Source organism: Periplaneta americana, chromosome 8, assembly GCF_040183065.1.
Source record: "Periplaneta americana isolate PAMFEO1 chromosome 8, P.americana_PAMFEO1_priV1, whole genome shotgun sequence".
Lineage (NCBI taxonomy): Eukaryota > Metazoa > Arthropoda > Insecta > Blattodea > Blattidae > Periplaneta > Periplaneta americana.
This window is the reverse complement of record NC_091124.1, coordinates 120,461,143-120,481,073: the sequence shown is the minus strand read 5'-3', so window position 1 is coordinate 120,481,073 and position 19,931 is coordinate 120,461,143. Positions and strand designations below refer to the sequence as shown.

Genomic DNA, 19,931 nt, shown 5'->3' with positions numbered 1-19,931 from the left:
ATAACGGAGTAGGGTAGTTAGTTTCTTTCCCCAACCAAAGCATACGTCACTGACTAGTACAGTTCATGCATTATGTCCAGACACTCCACCACTCTTCCTACAGAGCTGCGCACGAGATCGGATGAGTCTACTTACGAATTATAAGGGAATGGGTTATTCTTTGCCTTGAACTCGGTAGACACACGCCCGACTTTCCCTTCTACTCCTACCCCCTCAACAGAAACGTTGTTCCCCTAATGCGCATCGCAAGTGTCTTGACAAAATGCATGAGCTGTAACATAGCTCATTAATCAGACTTCAGATGTATGCAAACAATTGTTTAATACTGTGAAATTTAAAATCAATTACTCACCAAAAGTTATAAAGCAAAATCCATTCTCCGTTGGTACAGAGTGAATGAACAAACACCGACCCTAAATAAAACTGGTTCTTGTGTTGCGAACGGTAACTTCATAAATTATTTTAAAATCACCGTTCAGCATAAACAACTCATCAGCAGAAACAAAATTGATTTGTTATTTAATATTGGTCATCGGTAAAAACAGTTGAACAATATTTTTCTTTCAGTGTCGTACTCGCAAGGCTAAATGTGGATTGCTTCTTAAAATATTTCTTGAAAAATGAGGGGAGCGGGAATGCTCCAGACCGGTGAGTCCCCCTCCTGACCACGCACGACGGTTAGATTTAGCATAATGGTCTCTCTATTTACTTTCATCATAGCTACGTTCGCTCCGCTCCCTTAGATATGGGAATAGTTCAGCCGTCTTTCCTCTGTGAATCACAAAATTCAATTACATTATATTTATATTATATTCCTCTCTTTTCCATGAAACACACCCATTGGTTTATTGCACGACGCTAATCACAATCAGTCAGCTATACTCTCTTGTGTATAGGAAGGGAATGTCTGTATACATGCACATCTACATTCCGCTCTGTGAATGATAAAGGATGACGCAACATGTTTAGTTCGGCATTACTCCGATACGGTTCGACGCTTGGTCGCACAATACATTGGACTGAATCAAATACAGGGTGGAAGGTAAGGCAGTACATTAATTGACAGGATCCGTAGATCTCATTATTTAAAGTAAGTTTTATCAAATAAAACAAGTTATAGGACTTACGGATAGTGAGATTAGTACAAGTGTTTCGAAAGTGCTGACGGCACGTCGCGCCGCATAAGTAGTACCCCACACCACATGCGGTCAGCGACTTGAAGAGGTTGGGTTATGTTTAACTACCTTCCACTGTGTACCTTGCAGCAGGTGAGGGGAGGACGGCAGCAAACAAATGTACTGAGCTTCGGTGCAATACTTCGCGAGCTAATCTGGGGATAAACCTTCGCACAAAAATTACCTACGTAAACTCCGGATAGGAAAGTACTCGTAACTGTTATTTGTTTAGTTTGTGTAATTTAATGTCAGAAAATGTAAATTAATAACCCGAATGAACAAAATAGCTCGTGTTCGGGCGCAGTTCAACAATGAATACAGAATTATCAACTTACAATGCAATACACTAACAATTCAATACTAAGCCTGGCGTAATAATTTTAATGTAAGCAAGAAATACGTACAGCAATAACAAGAAATAATGTGAAAATCAGGAAATTACGTCCAAAATAGTAAAAACAGGTAGGATTGAAGTTTCAGTTACAATTAATGAAAAAAGAAAACTGATGTAACTTGTAAACAAGGTGTAATTAACATTACAGTTTGTTGTTTTACGAATCACTAATTCTGGGCGTTAATAAGAAATAAATAGTAATAAACTCTGTAAACCACATTCCACTCGCACCTTACAGGTACTGCTCAAAATGCCCACCATCAGCGTGCAGTTTTCACATCTTTCAGCCTAATTATGACGAACTCTGGCCAGTAGTCCTTCACTGTTCCGGCCTGGATCATGTCTAAGTACTCACGATTTGTGAACTCTGGCATCTCTAGTTCTGAAATAAATTAAACTGTATCGCTGTACGTCCAATTGCACACTAATGCAATGTTAACATCACAACAGCTGATCAGTTGCGAGTACTACGCAAACGATCTACCGTCCCGAAATGCGATGCCAGATTTTTAGGCCTACTGTACGTGACTCGACAATCAATGTTTCCAATGTTTCTTCAATTGATTAAATCGAAATTAAATCTGTGAATTTTCTAATTAAAATACTTCTGCAACGTGAACATAACAAACGTTCTCTTCGTTGTCATACAATAAATTAAACCATATTTTAAACAGTAGTCTATTCGTAAAGTTAGCGATCGAAATGTCGACATAAAAGTGCAGTATTATTTCTTCAAAAACCTCGCAAAAACGAGCAAAATGTCATTAGACATTTTTGTTCGTTATATTTTAAGGAAGCACATCCTACAATTGAGTGGCTCAGTGCCAGAGTTGCCTAAGCCACAATCACACTCGAGAAAAGTTATTAAAGTCTAAACTCAGATATCGTTTTTCAAAACTATATGCTCTGAATTGGAAATTATTTCTCATTTACTATAATCTAATATTTATCTAGTACATCTACTTTGGCACACATATAAATGATAATTTTATAGTTATTTTATGCAGATATCTGCGGCTAAAAAATTTATGGTTTAGGCAACTCGATTAATGTACTACCTTACCTTTCACCCTGTATATTTTTGTCAAGTTATGTCGACCATAAATTAAGTTCCTTTAAAATCCATTAATTTTATCCCTGTCTGTTGCTATGTCTTTGCAAATTACTATTCAAAGTATTTAAGTGTTTGAAAATATCAGCAAGGAATAATTGAAGCCATAGAGTCCACCGCTATGGAGTAACGGTTAGCGTGCTTGACCGCTAAATTAGCGGGCCCTGGTTCAAATCCTGGTTGGGACAAAGTTATCTAGTTGAGTTTTTTCCTGGGTTTTTCTTCAACCCATTAAGAGCAAATGCTGGGTAACTTTCGGTGCTGGACCCTGGACTCATTTCGCTGGTATTATTACCTTTATCTCATTCAGGCGCTAGATAACTACAGCACTTCATAAAGCATCGTAAAGTAACCAATTATAAAAAAGAAGCCAAAGAGAATTGTAAAATAGATATGGATATTCCGATTTTTCGTCCTTCAGGTACCGGTACATTAAAAGATTTCCTCTTAATTGAATAATTCTTTTCAGCACATTTCCTCGTGAAGGCCAACTTATAACGAAACCAATTCTTCACAAATTTTGCTGAAAATTCCAGTTTGCAGCGTTCCTCTTTATTTTATTATCGTTTAAATGACAGATATTAAAATACAATCCATTCCAGATAGTAATGATTTTTAATCAAAAGCTTCTTGATTATATTTCGTGTCATTGTTGTACCGTATACTTCCACTGAGTTTGAGTAAATATATCGTTGATTTAAATTTTACAGTGATTCGCATTTTTTCGTATGGGGTTAAGTATTCGTAGGGTAATGGGTGGTCACAAACAAAAGTCTCGGCCAGGAGTGGGTCACACCTCCGAAAAGCATGGGAACCATTGATTTACTATTATGGTATTTTCACATTTAGCCCTATTGTTTCCTAAGTCACACTAAGTACATCGGGTGTTATTCAGATACTGTGTGATATTAATTTTCTTCAATATATTAACGAGAAAGACACCCAAGACTCCATCAATTACACCATCGACTCTCGTGACTGAATACAGCAACATCTCGCCTCCCATTCTACTTCATTTAATTTTGTTAATAGGAGTTTGGTACTAATATTTCTTACAAATTAGGCCTACTCACTGCTTCAACTACTGAAATATTTTTTTCTCTGCTTTAAGACTTGTAGATAACGTTGTATACAACGCTTTCGTAAGGGAGAAGGAAGAAGCTGTTCAGGAGTATTCCACAGCTGTAAGAGAAGGAAGAACAGCAGCCCATGTGGCTCTCAGGTGCGTGACATCTGCCATTCGCAGTAATATCAGCATCCTAATATTTTACGCCGCAAAAATAATGACAAAAGTGAAATTAACTTGTAATGTTTCTTTTAAATTGCAACAACTATGCAAAGATTATGATATTGCAGTTACAATTTCAATTTCTTATTTAACTTCCCTATTGAACTACATAAAGGGATGAGTTACAGATGATTAGACGAAGACTGTAATTGTAAATATTAATTTAATATTAGTATACTGTATGTTGCAGCGCTCGAGACTCGAAGCGATTCACAGTGTCTGTGAACATAGAACCACAAAAGAAAGTGAACTTCAAACTAACGTACGAGGAGCTCCTGGCCCGAGAGCTGGGTACATACAAACACGTAGTGAGCCTGGATCCAGGACAGATCGTGCGGGAGCTCAGTGTGGTGACGCGCATCAAGGAGTCAAGTAACATCACCACGCTCAGAGTGCCAGCCCTCCGCTTGAGCAATGAGATCCTCACCACAGGTCAGAGGGCAAGCCCCTCGTTTGAGCATTGCGAGTGTCTCTACAGGTCAAATAACCAGCCCTCCGCTTGAGAAATGAGGTCCTCCCCAAAACCAGAGAGCAAGCCCTCCACTTGAGCAATGAGATCCTCTCCGCAGGTCAGAGAGCAAGGTCTTCTCTTGAGCAATGAGATCCTAACCATAATTTAAAGAGTCAATCCTTCGTTTTAGCAATGAGGTTCTCTCCACAGGTCAGAGAGAGACAGCCACTTTCGCTTAAGAAATGTAATCCTGAACATAGGTCAGAGATCCAGCCCTCTGGTTCTACAATGAGATCTTCCCCACATGTCAGAGAACCAGCTCTCAGCTTGAGCAACGAGATCCCCAGATGAGAGAGCCAGTAATCCGCTTGAACAATGAGATCCTCTTCATATATCAGAGAACCAGGCCTCCTCTTGTGCAATCAGATCCTCCCCACATGTCAGAGAGCCAGCTCTCAGCTTGAGCAATGAGATCTCCAAATCAGAGAGCCAGTCCTCCGCTTGAACAATGAGATCCTCCTAATATGTCAGAGAACCAGGCCTTTTCTTGAGCAATGAGTTTCTCCCCACATGTTAGAGAGCCAGCTCTTAGTTTGCTCAATGAGATCCCCAGATGAGAGAGCCAGTCCTCCGCTTGAGCAATGAGATCCCCCCAATTTTCAGAGAGCCTGCTCTCAGCTTGAGCAATGAGGTCAGACGCCAGTCCTACGCTTGAACAATGAGATCATCCCAATATGTCAGAGAGCCTGTCGTCTGCTTGAACAATGAGATCTCCAAATCTGAGAGGAAGTTCTCTGCTTGAACAATGAGATCCTCCCCATATACAGTATCACACAGCCAACTCTCCGCTTGAGCAATCAGGTCCTCTCCGTAAGTCTGAGAGCCAAGCCTTCCCTTGAGCAATAAGGCCCTAACCACAGCTTAGAGAATCAGTCTTTTGCTTTAGCAATGAGATCTTTCCCATAGGTCAGAGATACCTCATTCGTTTTATAAATATGATCCTGAACATAGGTCAGAGAGCCAGCCCTCTACGGTTCAGCAATGAGATCCTCCTCACATGTCAGAGAGCCAACATGGAGGTAGAAAAAAATACGTTTTTTATCTACCCCGATGAGTGGGTACACTGTTCATCCTGTCCCTGCACCTCTTTCTACTATACTACTGGCTAGTAATAAGGTTAATGAAGGTGGTAACAATCAGAATCTTATATTATTTATTCGTGGAAAGGTTATATCTGGAGCCCCTAATATTAGTGGCACTAATCAATTACCGAATCCTTCAATTATAATCGGTATCACCATAAAGAAAATTATGATGAAGGCATGGCCAGTAACAATTACATTATAAATTTCATGTTTGCTTGTAAGCTTAAATATTGTTATTAATATGAATAACATTTTACTCACATATTAAATTATTCGGACATTGCCACATTATTATTATTAAACTATTAATGTTATTAACAACTCTATTGAAAACAATAATATTAAGCGAATTACGAAGACTACCTATAATAAGAAAACATCTTTTATGTCACTTTGAGTAGAGCTATGATTAACACTTCACAAAGTCGACTTTCAACTGGATTATTGAAAGTTATGTGCATGTTTCTACAAAGAAGCTGCCTCCCTTATAATTCGATTAATATTACAAAGTAGAAAAAGCTCTGTCACACTTACAATGGCTATCAAATAACATTATCTTGCGAGTAAGGTACAGGTTTTCCTAAGGGAAAGGCATATGACGGACAAATAAGAGAAACACGATGAAGAAATGGACTTTTTTTTACACTTATACACGATTGTTCGACTCGTGAGTTTGTTAGATGCATGCCGTATTATGTCTGGAGTTAAGCATTTTTATACCTATATCTCTTCTACTGTACATGCTACACCTGTATTAACAAGCTAAGAGAAGCGACGGCGAAATTGTTATTTTGTATTTTCCCATTTTTATTATCACAAATTAATTCTTATTATTAGTTCTTTATCTGTGATTCCAAATTAACAATATATTTAAAATAACTAAAATTGTTACATGATAACATGTTTCTGAGAGAATTTCAGAACTGGGAACTGGAAGAATGTGATGCATAGACCTAAATGAGAAAAGTAATAAATTAAAAACGCGGAACTCATCTAAATTTTAATGTAAAACTTGGTGCCCTGAAAACACAATGTGTAAATCCGGAACAACTGTATGAATAACTTATACATGTCATGAGCTTTAGCTGAATATAATATTAATACACCGTGCTTCATACAACTTCTAAAATTATTTTGTGGACTCACTTCTCTTCATACATATAACCCAAGAGCTTTTCAGCCACCGACGTAGCTCAGTTGCCTGCCGATCCTGAGTTGCTCTCGGGCGCGGGTTCGAATCCCGCTTGGGCTGATTATCTGGTTGGGTTTCATCCTAGGTTTTCCCCAACTGTAAGGCGAATGTCAGGTAGTCTATGGCCAATCCTCGGTCTCATCTCGCCAAATATAATGTCGCTATCACCAATTCTATGGACGTTAATAACCTCGTAGTTGATACAGCATCGTTAAATGACCAAGTGAAAACAAAGAGCTTTACTCAAGCTTCAATAGGCCTATAGCAGAAACCAACTCATTAAAACACGGAGCCTAGTGAAAAATGAAGTCAATAATAATAATAATAATAATAATAATAATAATAATAATAATAATAATAATACTAATAATAATAATAGACCGTGTCTTAACTTTTCTCAGTTGAAATTTGGATGAAACGTTCAGCTAATTTTCGGTTCAACATGATATTATAAGTTATTAGACGCTCGACTGGTTGCGATTTTAAACCATACAGCGGCGATATTATAGACATTTTTAAGACTGTTGTGAAGAATCATCTAAAATAATTATCTGGGTAATATTGTCTTACCCTCTGATATAGGCTAAATGCTTTTCGAATAATTTTCAGTTATACAAGAATAAAGATGAGAAAAGTTAAATCTTCGCTATATATACCTATAGTCACACGTCCACACCTGTGGAGCAACGGTCAGTGCGTCTGGCTCTGAAACCAGGGTTCGAATCCCGGTCGGGGCAAGTTACCTGGTTGTGGTTTTTTCATGGGTTTTCCCTCAACCCAATACGAGCAAATGCTGGGTAACTTTCGGAGCTGGACCCCGGACTCATTTCACCGGCATTATCACCTTCATATCAATCAGACGCCAAATAACCTAGATGTTGATACAGCGTCGTAAAATAACCCAACATATAGACACACACATAGCATAAGTAGATGTGTTAAACTTCTCTTTTTCCGTAACGGATTTGATTTTGTCAACATTGTAATTTTGTATTATTAAAATACAGATCCATTACATTCTCCAGTAAATGTTTCAAATTTATTATCCCCAAGAAGTTTTAATCGGAGATACTAAAAAAAATCCGCTCTATAGATTAGATTTGTACGTAGAGGGACAGAAGACAAGCCAGCACAAAACAACGTGTTAGATAATAAGGACACTCAATTAGAGCTCCCAGAAATCTAAAGTAAAAACAGGGACACTTTCAAAAGTTACGGCGGAATATGGAACAATAATTATTTTTACGACACTTTATGCTAAATGAAAACAGAGAGCACATTTTTGGTAGGTAGGCAGGCCTACGTATGCATGTACTGAAGTAACAGTGTACCTAATAATATAAAATAAGAAATAAAATATTGTGCCAACACTTACCAACGTTACAACTGGCTACTGGTGCTTTGCGTTGGCTATCATTTCCGTTGCTGCAGTACTTCAATGAGTGAATCTTTTCAAGAAATTTGTTATCTTTGGAGATCAACTCATGCAATTCCAAATAAAAAACATTTCTGTAATGTGTTTTTAGAGTAAGAATAATTGCGGTCACAACTTGCACCTGGAGAGTATTCTTTTCAGAAGTCCAAAGAGAGTTCATCAGTGAGAAAACCCTCACGGTTGAAACATTAGAGCCCGCTAAGATGAAACAAAAACTGTCAAGAAGCGTAATATCTTTATAAGAAACATTTTCCTCCTTGAAATGAGAGAATATTTCATTCCAGTTATCAATCATGTTTTCTTTAGAAGTATTTCATTTCTTTATTTTCTCTTCATTTGCTTACATTTTAACATGGTTAAAATCATCGATAAGGCAATCTTCAGATATGATAGCCTTCGGAAGGATTTTCTCCAACTCAGTTATACAGTCTTTGAAAGCAATCCAACTAAATGACAAAGACTTTAATGACATTCACTCAATTTCTGCAAACACACTAAATGTATGTTGTGTCCATTCATTAATGTAGTCTGCTCATGTTGAGTAAAAATTTACAACATTCTGTTTGAAAGAGTTCTCTGTTATGAGGCCTTCTTCTTGTAGACCGAGCACTTCATCAAGTATTTCAATGTTTATAAATAAAGCGCGGACCTCGTTGTCTTTTCATTGCCTCCTGCCGCGATACAAGTTGTCTGCACAAGGGCTATACCGAGAGTCAGACGTCACGTCAACATCACTCGCGAAGAGTACGGCGTCTCGACGCATTCTCAATACGTACAGCAGTCGGTCGGGCACGTGTAGATCGTGCAGAGTTGTAAACAAGAGTGCCAGTAATGTCGGGCGTAAAGAAACAGAAGTTGTTAAAATATGTGGAGGAATTTGGCCGTGATTATTTAACCATACAATTAGTAAATATATTTTGCAAAGTATGCCATATACAGTTTAAAGGCCACAGAAAAGTTTCCATCCAAAAGCACTGTAAGTCTAAACAACATAAAAAAAGTATAACACTGTTTGGCAGACATGATACAACATCGAGTTCAAATTCATATAAGTCTACTCAGAGAGAGTTTTGTAACGACCTCTGCAATATGGTGGTAAGTTGCAATATTCCGTTACACAAGTTACAAAATGCTACTTTCAAATCATTTCTGCAGAAATATACTGGGAGAAACGTTCCATGCGAGTCAACTCTACGCAAAAGATATATTTATCCTCGTGCTATAATTATGTCATCAACAGCATTAGGAAATCTATCACAAATAATAAAATATGGGTATCTGTTGTACAAAAGAAATGTTTACAAAGATGTTCCCACAACAATAAAACAACTAGAATTGTCAACCCTCGAAATGTTCAGTGGCCTCCGACTCGTAGAACATTTGTACCAAAGTCTGTGTGAAGCAAAACCACATCCAAGTTTGGAACCGGTTAAGCCGAAATTTGGGACCGTGTTGAAAAATAACTGTGGATTTTCAGCAATGTGTGAAATAAGGGATATTTTGTCGGTTAATGGCGAGCCCTCACATGATACGTGTGACAGCTCATATTTTCGTTTCGCACCACTCATGTCTTGCAATGTGGAACGCACATTTTCTCAGTTCAAAATGTTTCTAAGTGATACGCGAAGAGATTTTTCTTTCGATACTCTATGGAAATATATTGTTCTTTATTGTAATGGAACTGTGGACGCATCAATAGGTGAATCATAAATGAAAACTGTTGTACAGTTTTGCATTCTATTAATAATATAATGTTATTAAAGTTCTAAGGATGTGTTACAATGCATTTATTTACAACAACACTGTCACGTAAAGAAGGTGCAACTTTGTCCTTCACCGCACTGAACCTGTACAACGGAGAGAACGTCCGTATCTTCCCCTCCCATCACACAAGCTTGGCATACACCACACTATCCAAGCGCAGGTAACTTATGAACGCGGGGAATGAAGACCGTGCTTTATTTATAACGCCCTCTTCTTGTCTTTTCCTGAGTTTGAACAAATGATTGTAAATTTCCTTCTTCATTTTAACAGCTGAGGTATCATCACGTTCAATTTTCAAGACAGCTTCAGAAAACATTCTAATCTGGCTCTGTAAGGAAATCAGGTAGTAAAAGTTCTTTCTTTTGTTAAAAGAAATCATACAGCAAGCTTGGACATTTATTCAGGCTTAAGAAGTAAGATCTGAGAGGTTTATGCATTTCCATCAAACGATTCAAAGCAGGCTCCAAAGAAAATTATCTGGTTTTGTTATGTCCGAGTGCACTTTTATATTCTGTCCCAGCAAATTCACAGAATGATTTTAAATTTTCAACTCGAACAGTAAATAAAGTGAAAAAACTGGAACATCTTTCCTATAATAGCTTGAATATCAACTGGTAAAATATCTACTGCAGTCTGTGTTGCATTGTGGATGATGTGGGCTGCACAACCTAGTCCATATATTTGTCTACCCAGCTTTTCTTGTAATTTATAATTCAAATTATTTTTTTTCTCTCTTTAAACCACCAATATAATTGGTGCTTTTGTTGTCAGCAGATATTACTATTATTTTATCTCAAATACCATGTATGTCAATAATTTTCATGGTACGTATGTTCAACCAGAATGTCTGAAGTTTCTCCAGGAATATTACTAAATTCCAGTATTTTTTTTTTGTTTTAAAATTGGGAATTTTGCAATATCTAACAATAATAGTAGCCATTTTTTGTCAATATGGTTTAAAGTGTCAATTGACAATACACAGAAAGTCAAACCTTCCAAACTTTGTATTATTTCCTTCTCGACATGTGGTGTAAAAACATTTACCGCTACAGCTTTACATTTCTTCTGACAACAAGTAAATTTCTTATCCACATTTTTTTTTCAATAGATTATATGCATATCCAATCCATAGACTTAAAACTCTGGTCTTTTTTATTGTAAGAAGCACAAAAGTGGAATATTGAGCGATCAATTCTTTGTCTTGGCTACGTATAGATTTATACTTAAAGAATGTAGGTAATACCTAGTGTTTCTTACTTCTAACATGGTCCACAATATCTGCCCTACCTCCGTGACTGATGCTAAACACTGATCTGCATAGTAAACACCACTTTAGAGTTAATTTGATCAAATTCTTTCAAGTATGGATATTACATTTTTTGACTGTCTGTAAAATTACATTTTCTCTTAGGCATAGTGAGAAAGTGTGAAAACTAGTAAAAACAAAACACTACAATGTTTTCACTATTCGTACACTTTCACTGTTAAAATGTTCATAAATAATCCAGCAATGTCGGTTTGAACAGAAAAAAATACACAAACACGTGGATGATTATGGACGATTATGGTTGAGTATCTATTTATTCTGCGTTGTGGACGAACTAGCTCCAAAGAGGCCAAACAGAATGACGCTCATGTGTAAACGCGTTCAAATGCAGCCAAACTGCAACGTGATTCACTGCCTGGCAGCCATTACCGGAAGCGACAAAACGAGTCACAGAAGTAATCATTAGGAAGCACCAAAGATATGTGTAGCCTACTATAGTCATTGTCAAAAGTATCAGAGAGAAGAGAATTTGAACCTACTGAATGTCAATGATTAGCAAAAGCGGTAAATTTTAAATATCACACAAGCACCATTATGTTACGTTTTCGAGGAAAATCGGAACACCTTCTTTCGGGACAGAGGGACAGATTTTGAAAAATGGGGACAGTCTCGGATAAACCGGGAGATCTGTAGCCCTACACTCAATACATGCATTTACGACTGTAAAGGGGCCCTTCTGGCTCTCCCCACCGTAAACCGTTTCCACAAGGGTGATCATCTAAGTGGGTGAGAAGGAGATGAAATAACTTATAATTTAAATATTTACCTGACAAATTTATTGTTAAAACAGGTAATAACAAATAAACTATTTAAAGAAACAACAAGAAATGTAATTACATGTTATATATGACTATTATACAAATATAAAACCTGATTTAAATATAGATGAATGACAGAACAGAAATGGAGCGCCCAAAAAAAAAAAACAATGGACGATTATGGAGTAATATAGCTGAAAACGGGAGGTAACAATAGACTATCAAACTTCTAACGTACCGGACACTGACTTGCCAACTAATACCAACTTCACTGACATCCGTCATTACAAAAAACCAAAATTTCATATGAAATGTAATTAACCCTCAATCCTGCTGTCAGCTGACACACACAGCAGTCACAGCACAGCAGAACAAATAAAATTAATACAAAGTACTTATGACTAAAGCACGGTCTTCATTGCCCGCGTTCATAAGTTACCTGCGCTTGGATAGTGTGGTGTATGCCTAGCTTGATGTGTGATGGGAGGGGAAGATACGGACGTTCCCTCCGTTGTACAGGTTCAGTGCGGTGAAGGACAAAGTTGCACCTTCTTTATGTGACAGTGTTGTTGTAAATAAATGCATTGTAATACATCCTTAGAACTTTAATAACATTATATTATTAATAGAATGCAAAACTGTACAACAGTTTTCATTTATGATTCACCTATTGATGCGTCCACAGTTCCATTACAATAAAAAACAATATATTTCCATAGAGTATCGAAAGAAAAATCTCTTCGCGTATCACTTAGAAACATTTTGAACTGAGAAAATGTGCGTTCCACATTGCAAGACATGAGTGGTGCGAAACGAAAATATGAGCTGTAACACGTATCATCTGAGGGCTCGCCATCAACCCACAAAATATCTCTTATTTCACACATTGCTGAAAATCCACAGTTATTTTTCAACACGGTCCCAAATTTCGGCTTAACCGGTTCCAAACTTGGATGTGGTTTTGCTTCACATAGACTTTGGTACAAATGTTCTACGAGTCGGAGGCCACTGAACATTTCGAGGGTTGACAATTCTAGTTGTTTTATTGTTGTGGGAACATCTTTGTAAACATCTCTTATGTACAACAGATACCCATATTTTATTATTTGCGGTAGATTTCCTAATGCTGTTGATGACATAATTATAGCACGAGGATAAATATCTTTTGCGTAGAGTTGACTCGCATGGAACTTTTCTCCCAGTATATTTCTGCAGAAATGATTTGAAAGTAGCATTTTGTAACTTGTGTAACGGAATATTGCAACTTACCATCATATTGCAGAGGTCGTTACAAAACTCTCTCTGTGTAGATTTATATGAATTTGAACTCGATGTTGTATCATGTCTGCCAAACAGTGTTATACTTTTTTATGTTGTTTAGACTTACAGTGCTTTTGGATGGAAACTTTTCTGTGGCCTTTAAACTGTATATGGCATACTTTGCAAAATATATTTACTAATTGTATGGTCAAATAATCACGACCAAATTCCTCCACATATTTTAACAACTTCTGTTTCTTTACGCCCGACATTACTGGCACTCTTGTTTACAACTCTGCACGATCTACACGTGCCCGACCGACTGCTGTACGTATTGAGAATGCGTCGAGACGTCGTGCTCTTCGCGAGTGATGTTCACGTAACGTCTGACTCTCGGTATAGCCCTTGTGCAGACAACTTGTATCGCGGCAGGAGGCAATGAAAAGGCAACGAGGTCCGCGCTTTACTTATGACTGAACACTAGCGAATGTCAGTGAAAATTTCTAGAGAAATAAATCTTTCGAAATTATGTAAATCAACTTTACAGGGAGTTATACTTGAAAGCTTCATTTGCATAATACACGTCACTGTTCGTTAACAGAAAACCACAATTTAAGTCACACAGAGTTAGTGTGCACTCAATGTTGGTTGCTTGACGGTTGTCATCCCACTTTGAGGTCTGTGGATATAGAGGGAAAAAATGGATCGGTTTCTGGTAGAGTTCCCGGGTAGCTCTGTTGGGAGAGCGTTGGTACGTTTAACCAAAAGTCCCGGGTTCGATGCCCGGCCCCGGAACAATTTTTCCCTCGAAATTATGTAAATCAACTTGCAGGGAGTTATACTTGAAAGCTTGATTTGCAACCCAAATTAAATTTAGAAAAATATATGAATAAAATCGAAAAATCTCACGAATTCCTGAATCCAAAATATTACCAGAAGCAGGGCAGTTTCCGGATCAATCTCAGTCCATTCCAAATCCTCTGGAGCAGGCCCCCCTGCCCATATTGAAGTTATCACTCCAGGTCGTTGTATTAGACAGCCCACTCTGTTCCTAACGCCCATAGCTGACTCTCTGCGACTTGCTCCCCCGAGTAGCCATCGCAGACTACTTCCGACTTGGTCCCTCAAGTCCCGATAGCTGACTCTTCGACTTGCTTCCTCAACCGCCCAATTCCTGACTACCTCAATCACTGTCACTCGTCCGGTCAGCCAGTAACCGCGAATTAACAGAAAAATTTGAAATGAGATACAGCAATAGCAAGTAAGGAAACAAAACGCACCAATCAAAAGCCGGATCACAAATCGAAATATCTCGCTCTAGATATCTATAAAGAAATTAGACAGAAAATGGTGTATAAAAGAACGCCATCTATGAAAGAAGTTAGAAAATAGAACAAGGTAGTGAAGGAAATAAGGAAAAGGAAAAAATCAATACAGGAAAGACGGGGTGCCGGAAAACAAACGGCACACGAGGAATCCGAAAATTGAAAAAACGTAAGACGATTAATAGAAAGAAATGTAGCAAATCAGGCAATCCATCTTGCAGCTGTTTTAAATGCAAATCAACGGGATGTTTGCTGTCAAGTTGATATTATTATTACAGAATCGAACAACTCCCTGGCCACCATAGAGCGACCCAGTCCTGTTTCTGCGATCGTGAAATTCAATCCTACGGAGGATGAACAACGCGAACTATCTAGTGAAGGCATACAAGGGCAACTGGTCGTCGAGTACGACGTGGACAGGACGGCGCAACCGGGCGTAATTCTGGTAAGTTCTTATACACACGCGACATAAAGAGAAAATTTACACAATGTAGACTTCTTCATCAAACGACACTGAAAAGTACGAAAACACCAAAAGCTGCGTGTATATAGTATCCCGACCGAAAATATGATTCACAGGGCATACTTTATGAAACAGAGGTATCTCTCATTATTATTATTATTATTATTATTATTATTATTATACTGGCTAACAGTAAACAATATATCGGAGATGAAATTAACCACTTTACTAATTTCGGATCGCCAAGCAAGTAAATAATGACAAAACAAGTGGTTATACAAATGTTGGCCACTCGAGCGCAAGTACGAGGGCCGCCTAGAAAGTAAGATTCCCTGGGACCGTTTACAGAAAGAAAACACAATTTCATGGAAAGATTTATTGAAACAGATACAGCAATTGTTAAGCTATTTTTCAGAATATTCTCCACCGGAATTGAGACCTTTTCATACCGTGATATCAACATAGAGGTGCAGATGACTGTCTCACACACAGGTTCCAATCGCAAGCGGCAGAATTCTAGGACACATAGATATAAAAGTTGATCTCACGGTATGACAAATGTCTTAATTCCGGTGGAGCGACAACCTATCCAGGTACTAATGCATTTCTATTCCCTTTTAAAAACACGTGCTATCTAGCAGGATATCTGCTGTCATGCTAATGTAATTCTGTGCTCATTTAAGATTATGGAGCAGATATTCCGAAATACTTAGAGATTTTCTTCGTTTTTCCGAAAGCTAATACATAATAAGGAAACTTGTAACTGTTCTCAGGTGAACGAAGGCTACTTCGTGCACTTCTTCGTTCCTGAAGACATGCCGCCTCTGAAAAAGCATGTCATATTCGTGCTGGACGTCAGTGGATCCATGAGAGGCCGCAAGATTGAACAATTGACGGAAGCCATGACACGCATTCTCGACGACCTGAACGATGGGGACTATTTCAGCATCGTTCCTTTCTCCACAACCGTCCAGGTAACTTGATGGCATCGTAAAGCGAGGATGTATAAGGAGATGTTAAAATAGAACTGGTTTCTGTGGTCACAAACAAAATCAATAGACTATAGGTCTGAGGGACCACAACTGTTGCTTTTCCAGGGAAAGAGTTAGCGAAATGATAATTTTGATTAATGACAACAACAAAAATTGGTGAAAAAATAAGTCGAGAGGTTCGAGCGGTCTCTCTTCATTGCAATGTTTTCGGGACTGACGATATTCTAAGTGAAATCCCCCAGCCAAACTTATTGATCACTTTTCCTATTTCGCTATACGTGGCTATACGCAAAATATGCCTGGTACACAGTCGACATGGGCGATGTGTTTTTGTAGTCTTGACAGTCGCGGACAATGTGCGCCTGGGTCAGACGAGTCCATTATGTTACGTCCTAGATCATATATATTACTATGATCTAGGGTTACGCCAAGGGGTGTTCAGGTTAGTCCGTCGCCTGCAGCCAGAGCGATCGGATGTCACACATGCGGTATAGCGTTGTGTTTCCAGTACAGTTAAGCTGTACTGCATTCCTTTACCGACTGCTCGCTCTTATATCTACTCCGGAACTCTCCCCATTACTCCTATTACTTCCCCTCTTTCGCGTCGCTGAACTGTCAGAACTAAATAATCGTTCTGTAAAGGGCGACCTGTCGGTAAAGCAATACAGTACAGCTTAACTGTACTGGAAACACAACGCTCTACCGCATGCGTGACATCCGAGCGCTCCTAAGACAAGCGAGTGACTACTAACCCAAACACTCCTTGGCGTAATTAAATGGACTCGCTTGACTCAGGCGCACATCTCCGGCGACTGTCAGGACTAAACAATCGTACTGTACACCAACCGTAAGAAGTTTTCGTGTAATATATCTTTTCCGCAGGAATGGATGTCATACTAACTTTCGGTATTTTCATAGAAGACGGGCACTTGGTTGGGTGTAATTAGTACTACCAACTTTGTAAATTTAGAGTTAAATATTAGTGATTTTTAGTGATTTTCGTATACTAGTTGTAGGTTTTTATACTAGGTGTCGCCGTGATGTTTTTTTTTTTTTATTGGTTATACAGTATAGTTGTAGTATTGGTTGTAGTTGTGAGTTGTAGTTGGTTTAATGGGGTTTGAAGTTAGAGGTTGTACGTTGTATGTTGTGGGGTTTGATGTGAGATGTTGTACGTTGTATTTTGTGTCTGATGGCCGAAGGAATTGAAACTCTGTCTTTTTATGATATTTTTTAGAGATGTGTTAATACAGAAAAGAGTGTAAAGTTTTGTATTGATTTCGATTTAATTTTGTCGTTCGAGAATAAGAATTGTGTGGATTGTGATGAAGAAAACTCTGTTTGTGTGGTTCGAGAAATGATCTGGTGAATTTCCCTTATAACTAAGATGTCAGAAGTATTCTAAAAGAACTTCATTTTGCAAATCAAGCTTTCAGGTATAACTCCCTGTAAAGTTGATTTGAATAATTTCGAGGGAAAAATTGTTCCGGGGCCAGGCATCGAACCCGGGACCTTTGATTTAACGTACCAACGCTCTACCAACTGAGCTACCCGGGAACTCTACCAGACACCGATCCAATTTTTCCCTCTATATCCACAGACCTCAAAGTGGGCTGACAGCTGTCAAGCAACCAACGTTGAGTGCACACTAACTCTGTGTGACTTAAATTGTGTCTTTCTGTTAACGAACAGTGACGTGTATTATGCAAATCAAGCTTTCAGGTATAACTCCCTGTAAAGTTCATTTGAATAATTTCGATGCCTAGCCCCGGAACAATTTTTCCCTCGAAATTATTCAACTTCATTTTGTGTGAATACGTGGTTCAGTTTTGCGAAATTGAATGTACGTCAAAGTATTGGTTTAATTCCTTGTTGATTGCATGGTTTAACTCTAGAAGCTGCTGCGTCTGAATTCGGCACGAATATTACTTCTCTGTTAGATTATTGTGGCTTTTGTAGGGAGGTCGCTTATGTAATTAGTGTTAATAATTATATTCCTATTGGTGGATTTTGAAAAATTGTGGAGATTGATGAATCTCACATTGTAACTCGTAAATTTAATAGAGAACGTTTAACACGTAGTGAAAAGCGTCAGGTATGGGTTTTTGGAGGAATTGAGAGAGAGAGGGTAGGAACTGTTTGATCACTAGAGTAGGTAATCGAGATGAAGATACTTTGATTCCACTGATAAAATCTTTCATTTTGCCAGGGACGAAGATAGTAAGTGATGGTTGGAAGGCTTACAGAGAACCTATGAAGGAGGGTTATGTGCACGAGGTTGTAAATCATTCGTTAGAATTTGTGAGGGAAGATGATAGGAGTGTACATACTCAAAATGTTGAAAGACTGTGGAAATCATTGAAGAGCAGTATTAAACGAGAAGGTGTAAGGACGAAATGTACATTTTTCAATTTATTAATGTGAATTCTCTGAAGGATCGTAGATATATCACTCCTAATGCTATTTTGCCAGTGTTTTTACGGGACATTGGAAAAGTTTATCCTGGATATGGGAAGATTGGTGTGAAGCCCGTATGATATACTGGGAGTGAAATGAGTATTGTTGAAGACGTCAGTGACGAGATTGAATTTTATTTGGTTAGGTAAGTAATGATGTGTTTATAATTTTTTATCTTCGATTTTAGATTGTTTGGTGTAATTTAAAGGTTCATATTGGTACAATTTCTTTTGGTAGTTTTCGTTCGCCATCTTGGATTTTGTCCGTCTTGATTTTAAATTGTTTGGTATAATTTAAAGGTTCATAGTTAGCAATATATTTTGGTAGTTTTCGTCCGCGATCTTGGATGTTGGCCGTCTTCTATGAAATTACCTAACTTTCTAAAAGGCTTGAGGAACACGCAACTGACAGAAACGTAAATACAAAGTGCAGGAATGTTTCGCCCGTATCAATCGGATAAATTCTGTGTAACGAATGTTACGACGTCACACAAGTTAAATGACACTTTTGAGTTACTTGAGGACGTACAGTACCAAAAAAAAACGTAATGGCCCGAATCTTGGAGGTTTTTTCATAGAGCGATTCACACGATAATGTTCGTGAACAGATCGACACACCGATTAGAAGCGTAGTTTTTTGTCTCGTCTCAGGGAGCTCAGACGGTTCAGTCATCTGTCTGTTATACAAAAGAGGCCGGGTTCGAGCCTCGTCCCAGCTAGTTTTTTTTCTGAATACCGGTAACATTAAAATTGAATTTTACAGTCTTGGGACCATTTGTTCAATTTGTTTAACAAAAAGTGGAATAATTACTGCCAAATCAATTATTACTGCCTAATTATTATTAGGCCTGGCTCTGAAGTAATGTTGCAAGGGTTAGCGGTAAAAATTCAGCTCCATATATTCGCCACTTTCGGATAGATACTTATTTTCAGGTTTAGGGGCGCAGATTACGTCCTTACATGTCTGGTGAAATAACAGAACAGTGGCTGGTTGAATTATACTGTAACTTTCCCGGAAAGTGTGTTAAATGCAATTAGGCCTTATTAAAAGTCATTATCATGTCCTGAATTAGAAAATATTTGGGAGCAGCAAGAAATATAAAAGAGTCGAAAAGAGGAGGCATTATCAGCAAGTGCGGGTAGACTCAAATTAACTTAGGCTGGTGAGATTAGTTTACGATTAGAATAAGGTTAAAGTGATTTTTAGAAAACATGTTACTGTTCTTTAAATAAATTGTGTTTGTTTATTTTCTTTGAGGAAAACAAGCTATCTTCCAGTTAATAGTTTTTGTGGGGGGAGGGGGTCAGGTAAAGTCTAATAATAACTGACGGGACTTTGGCAGTAACTATTTCACTCTTTGTTAAACAAACTGAAACACTGGTCCCAAGACTCTG

General features: G+C 38.1%; 1 protein-coding gene across 1 annotated transcript in view; it reads left to right on the top strand.

Annotated features, from left to right (window-relative positions):
* LOC138704992 (inter-alpha-trypsin inhibitor heavy chain H4-like) overlaps positions 1–19,931 on the top strand; it is a 139,943-nt gene that overhangs the window by 37,910 nt on the left and 82,102 nt on the right. Inside the window, exons 3-6 of the mRNA XM_069833509.1 lie at positions 3,792–3,902; positions 4,159–4,400; positions 14,904–15,070; positions 15,862–16,062. Coding sequence (XP_069689610.1) covers positions 3,792–3,902; positions 4,159–4,400; positions 14,904–15,070; positions 15,862–16,062 — 721 coding nt within the window. The remainder of the gene's footprint in view (positions 1–3,791; positions 3,903–4,158; positions 4,401–14,903; positions 15,071–15,861; positions 16,063–19,931) is intronic.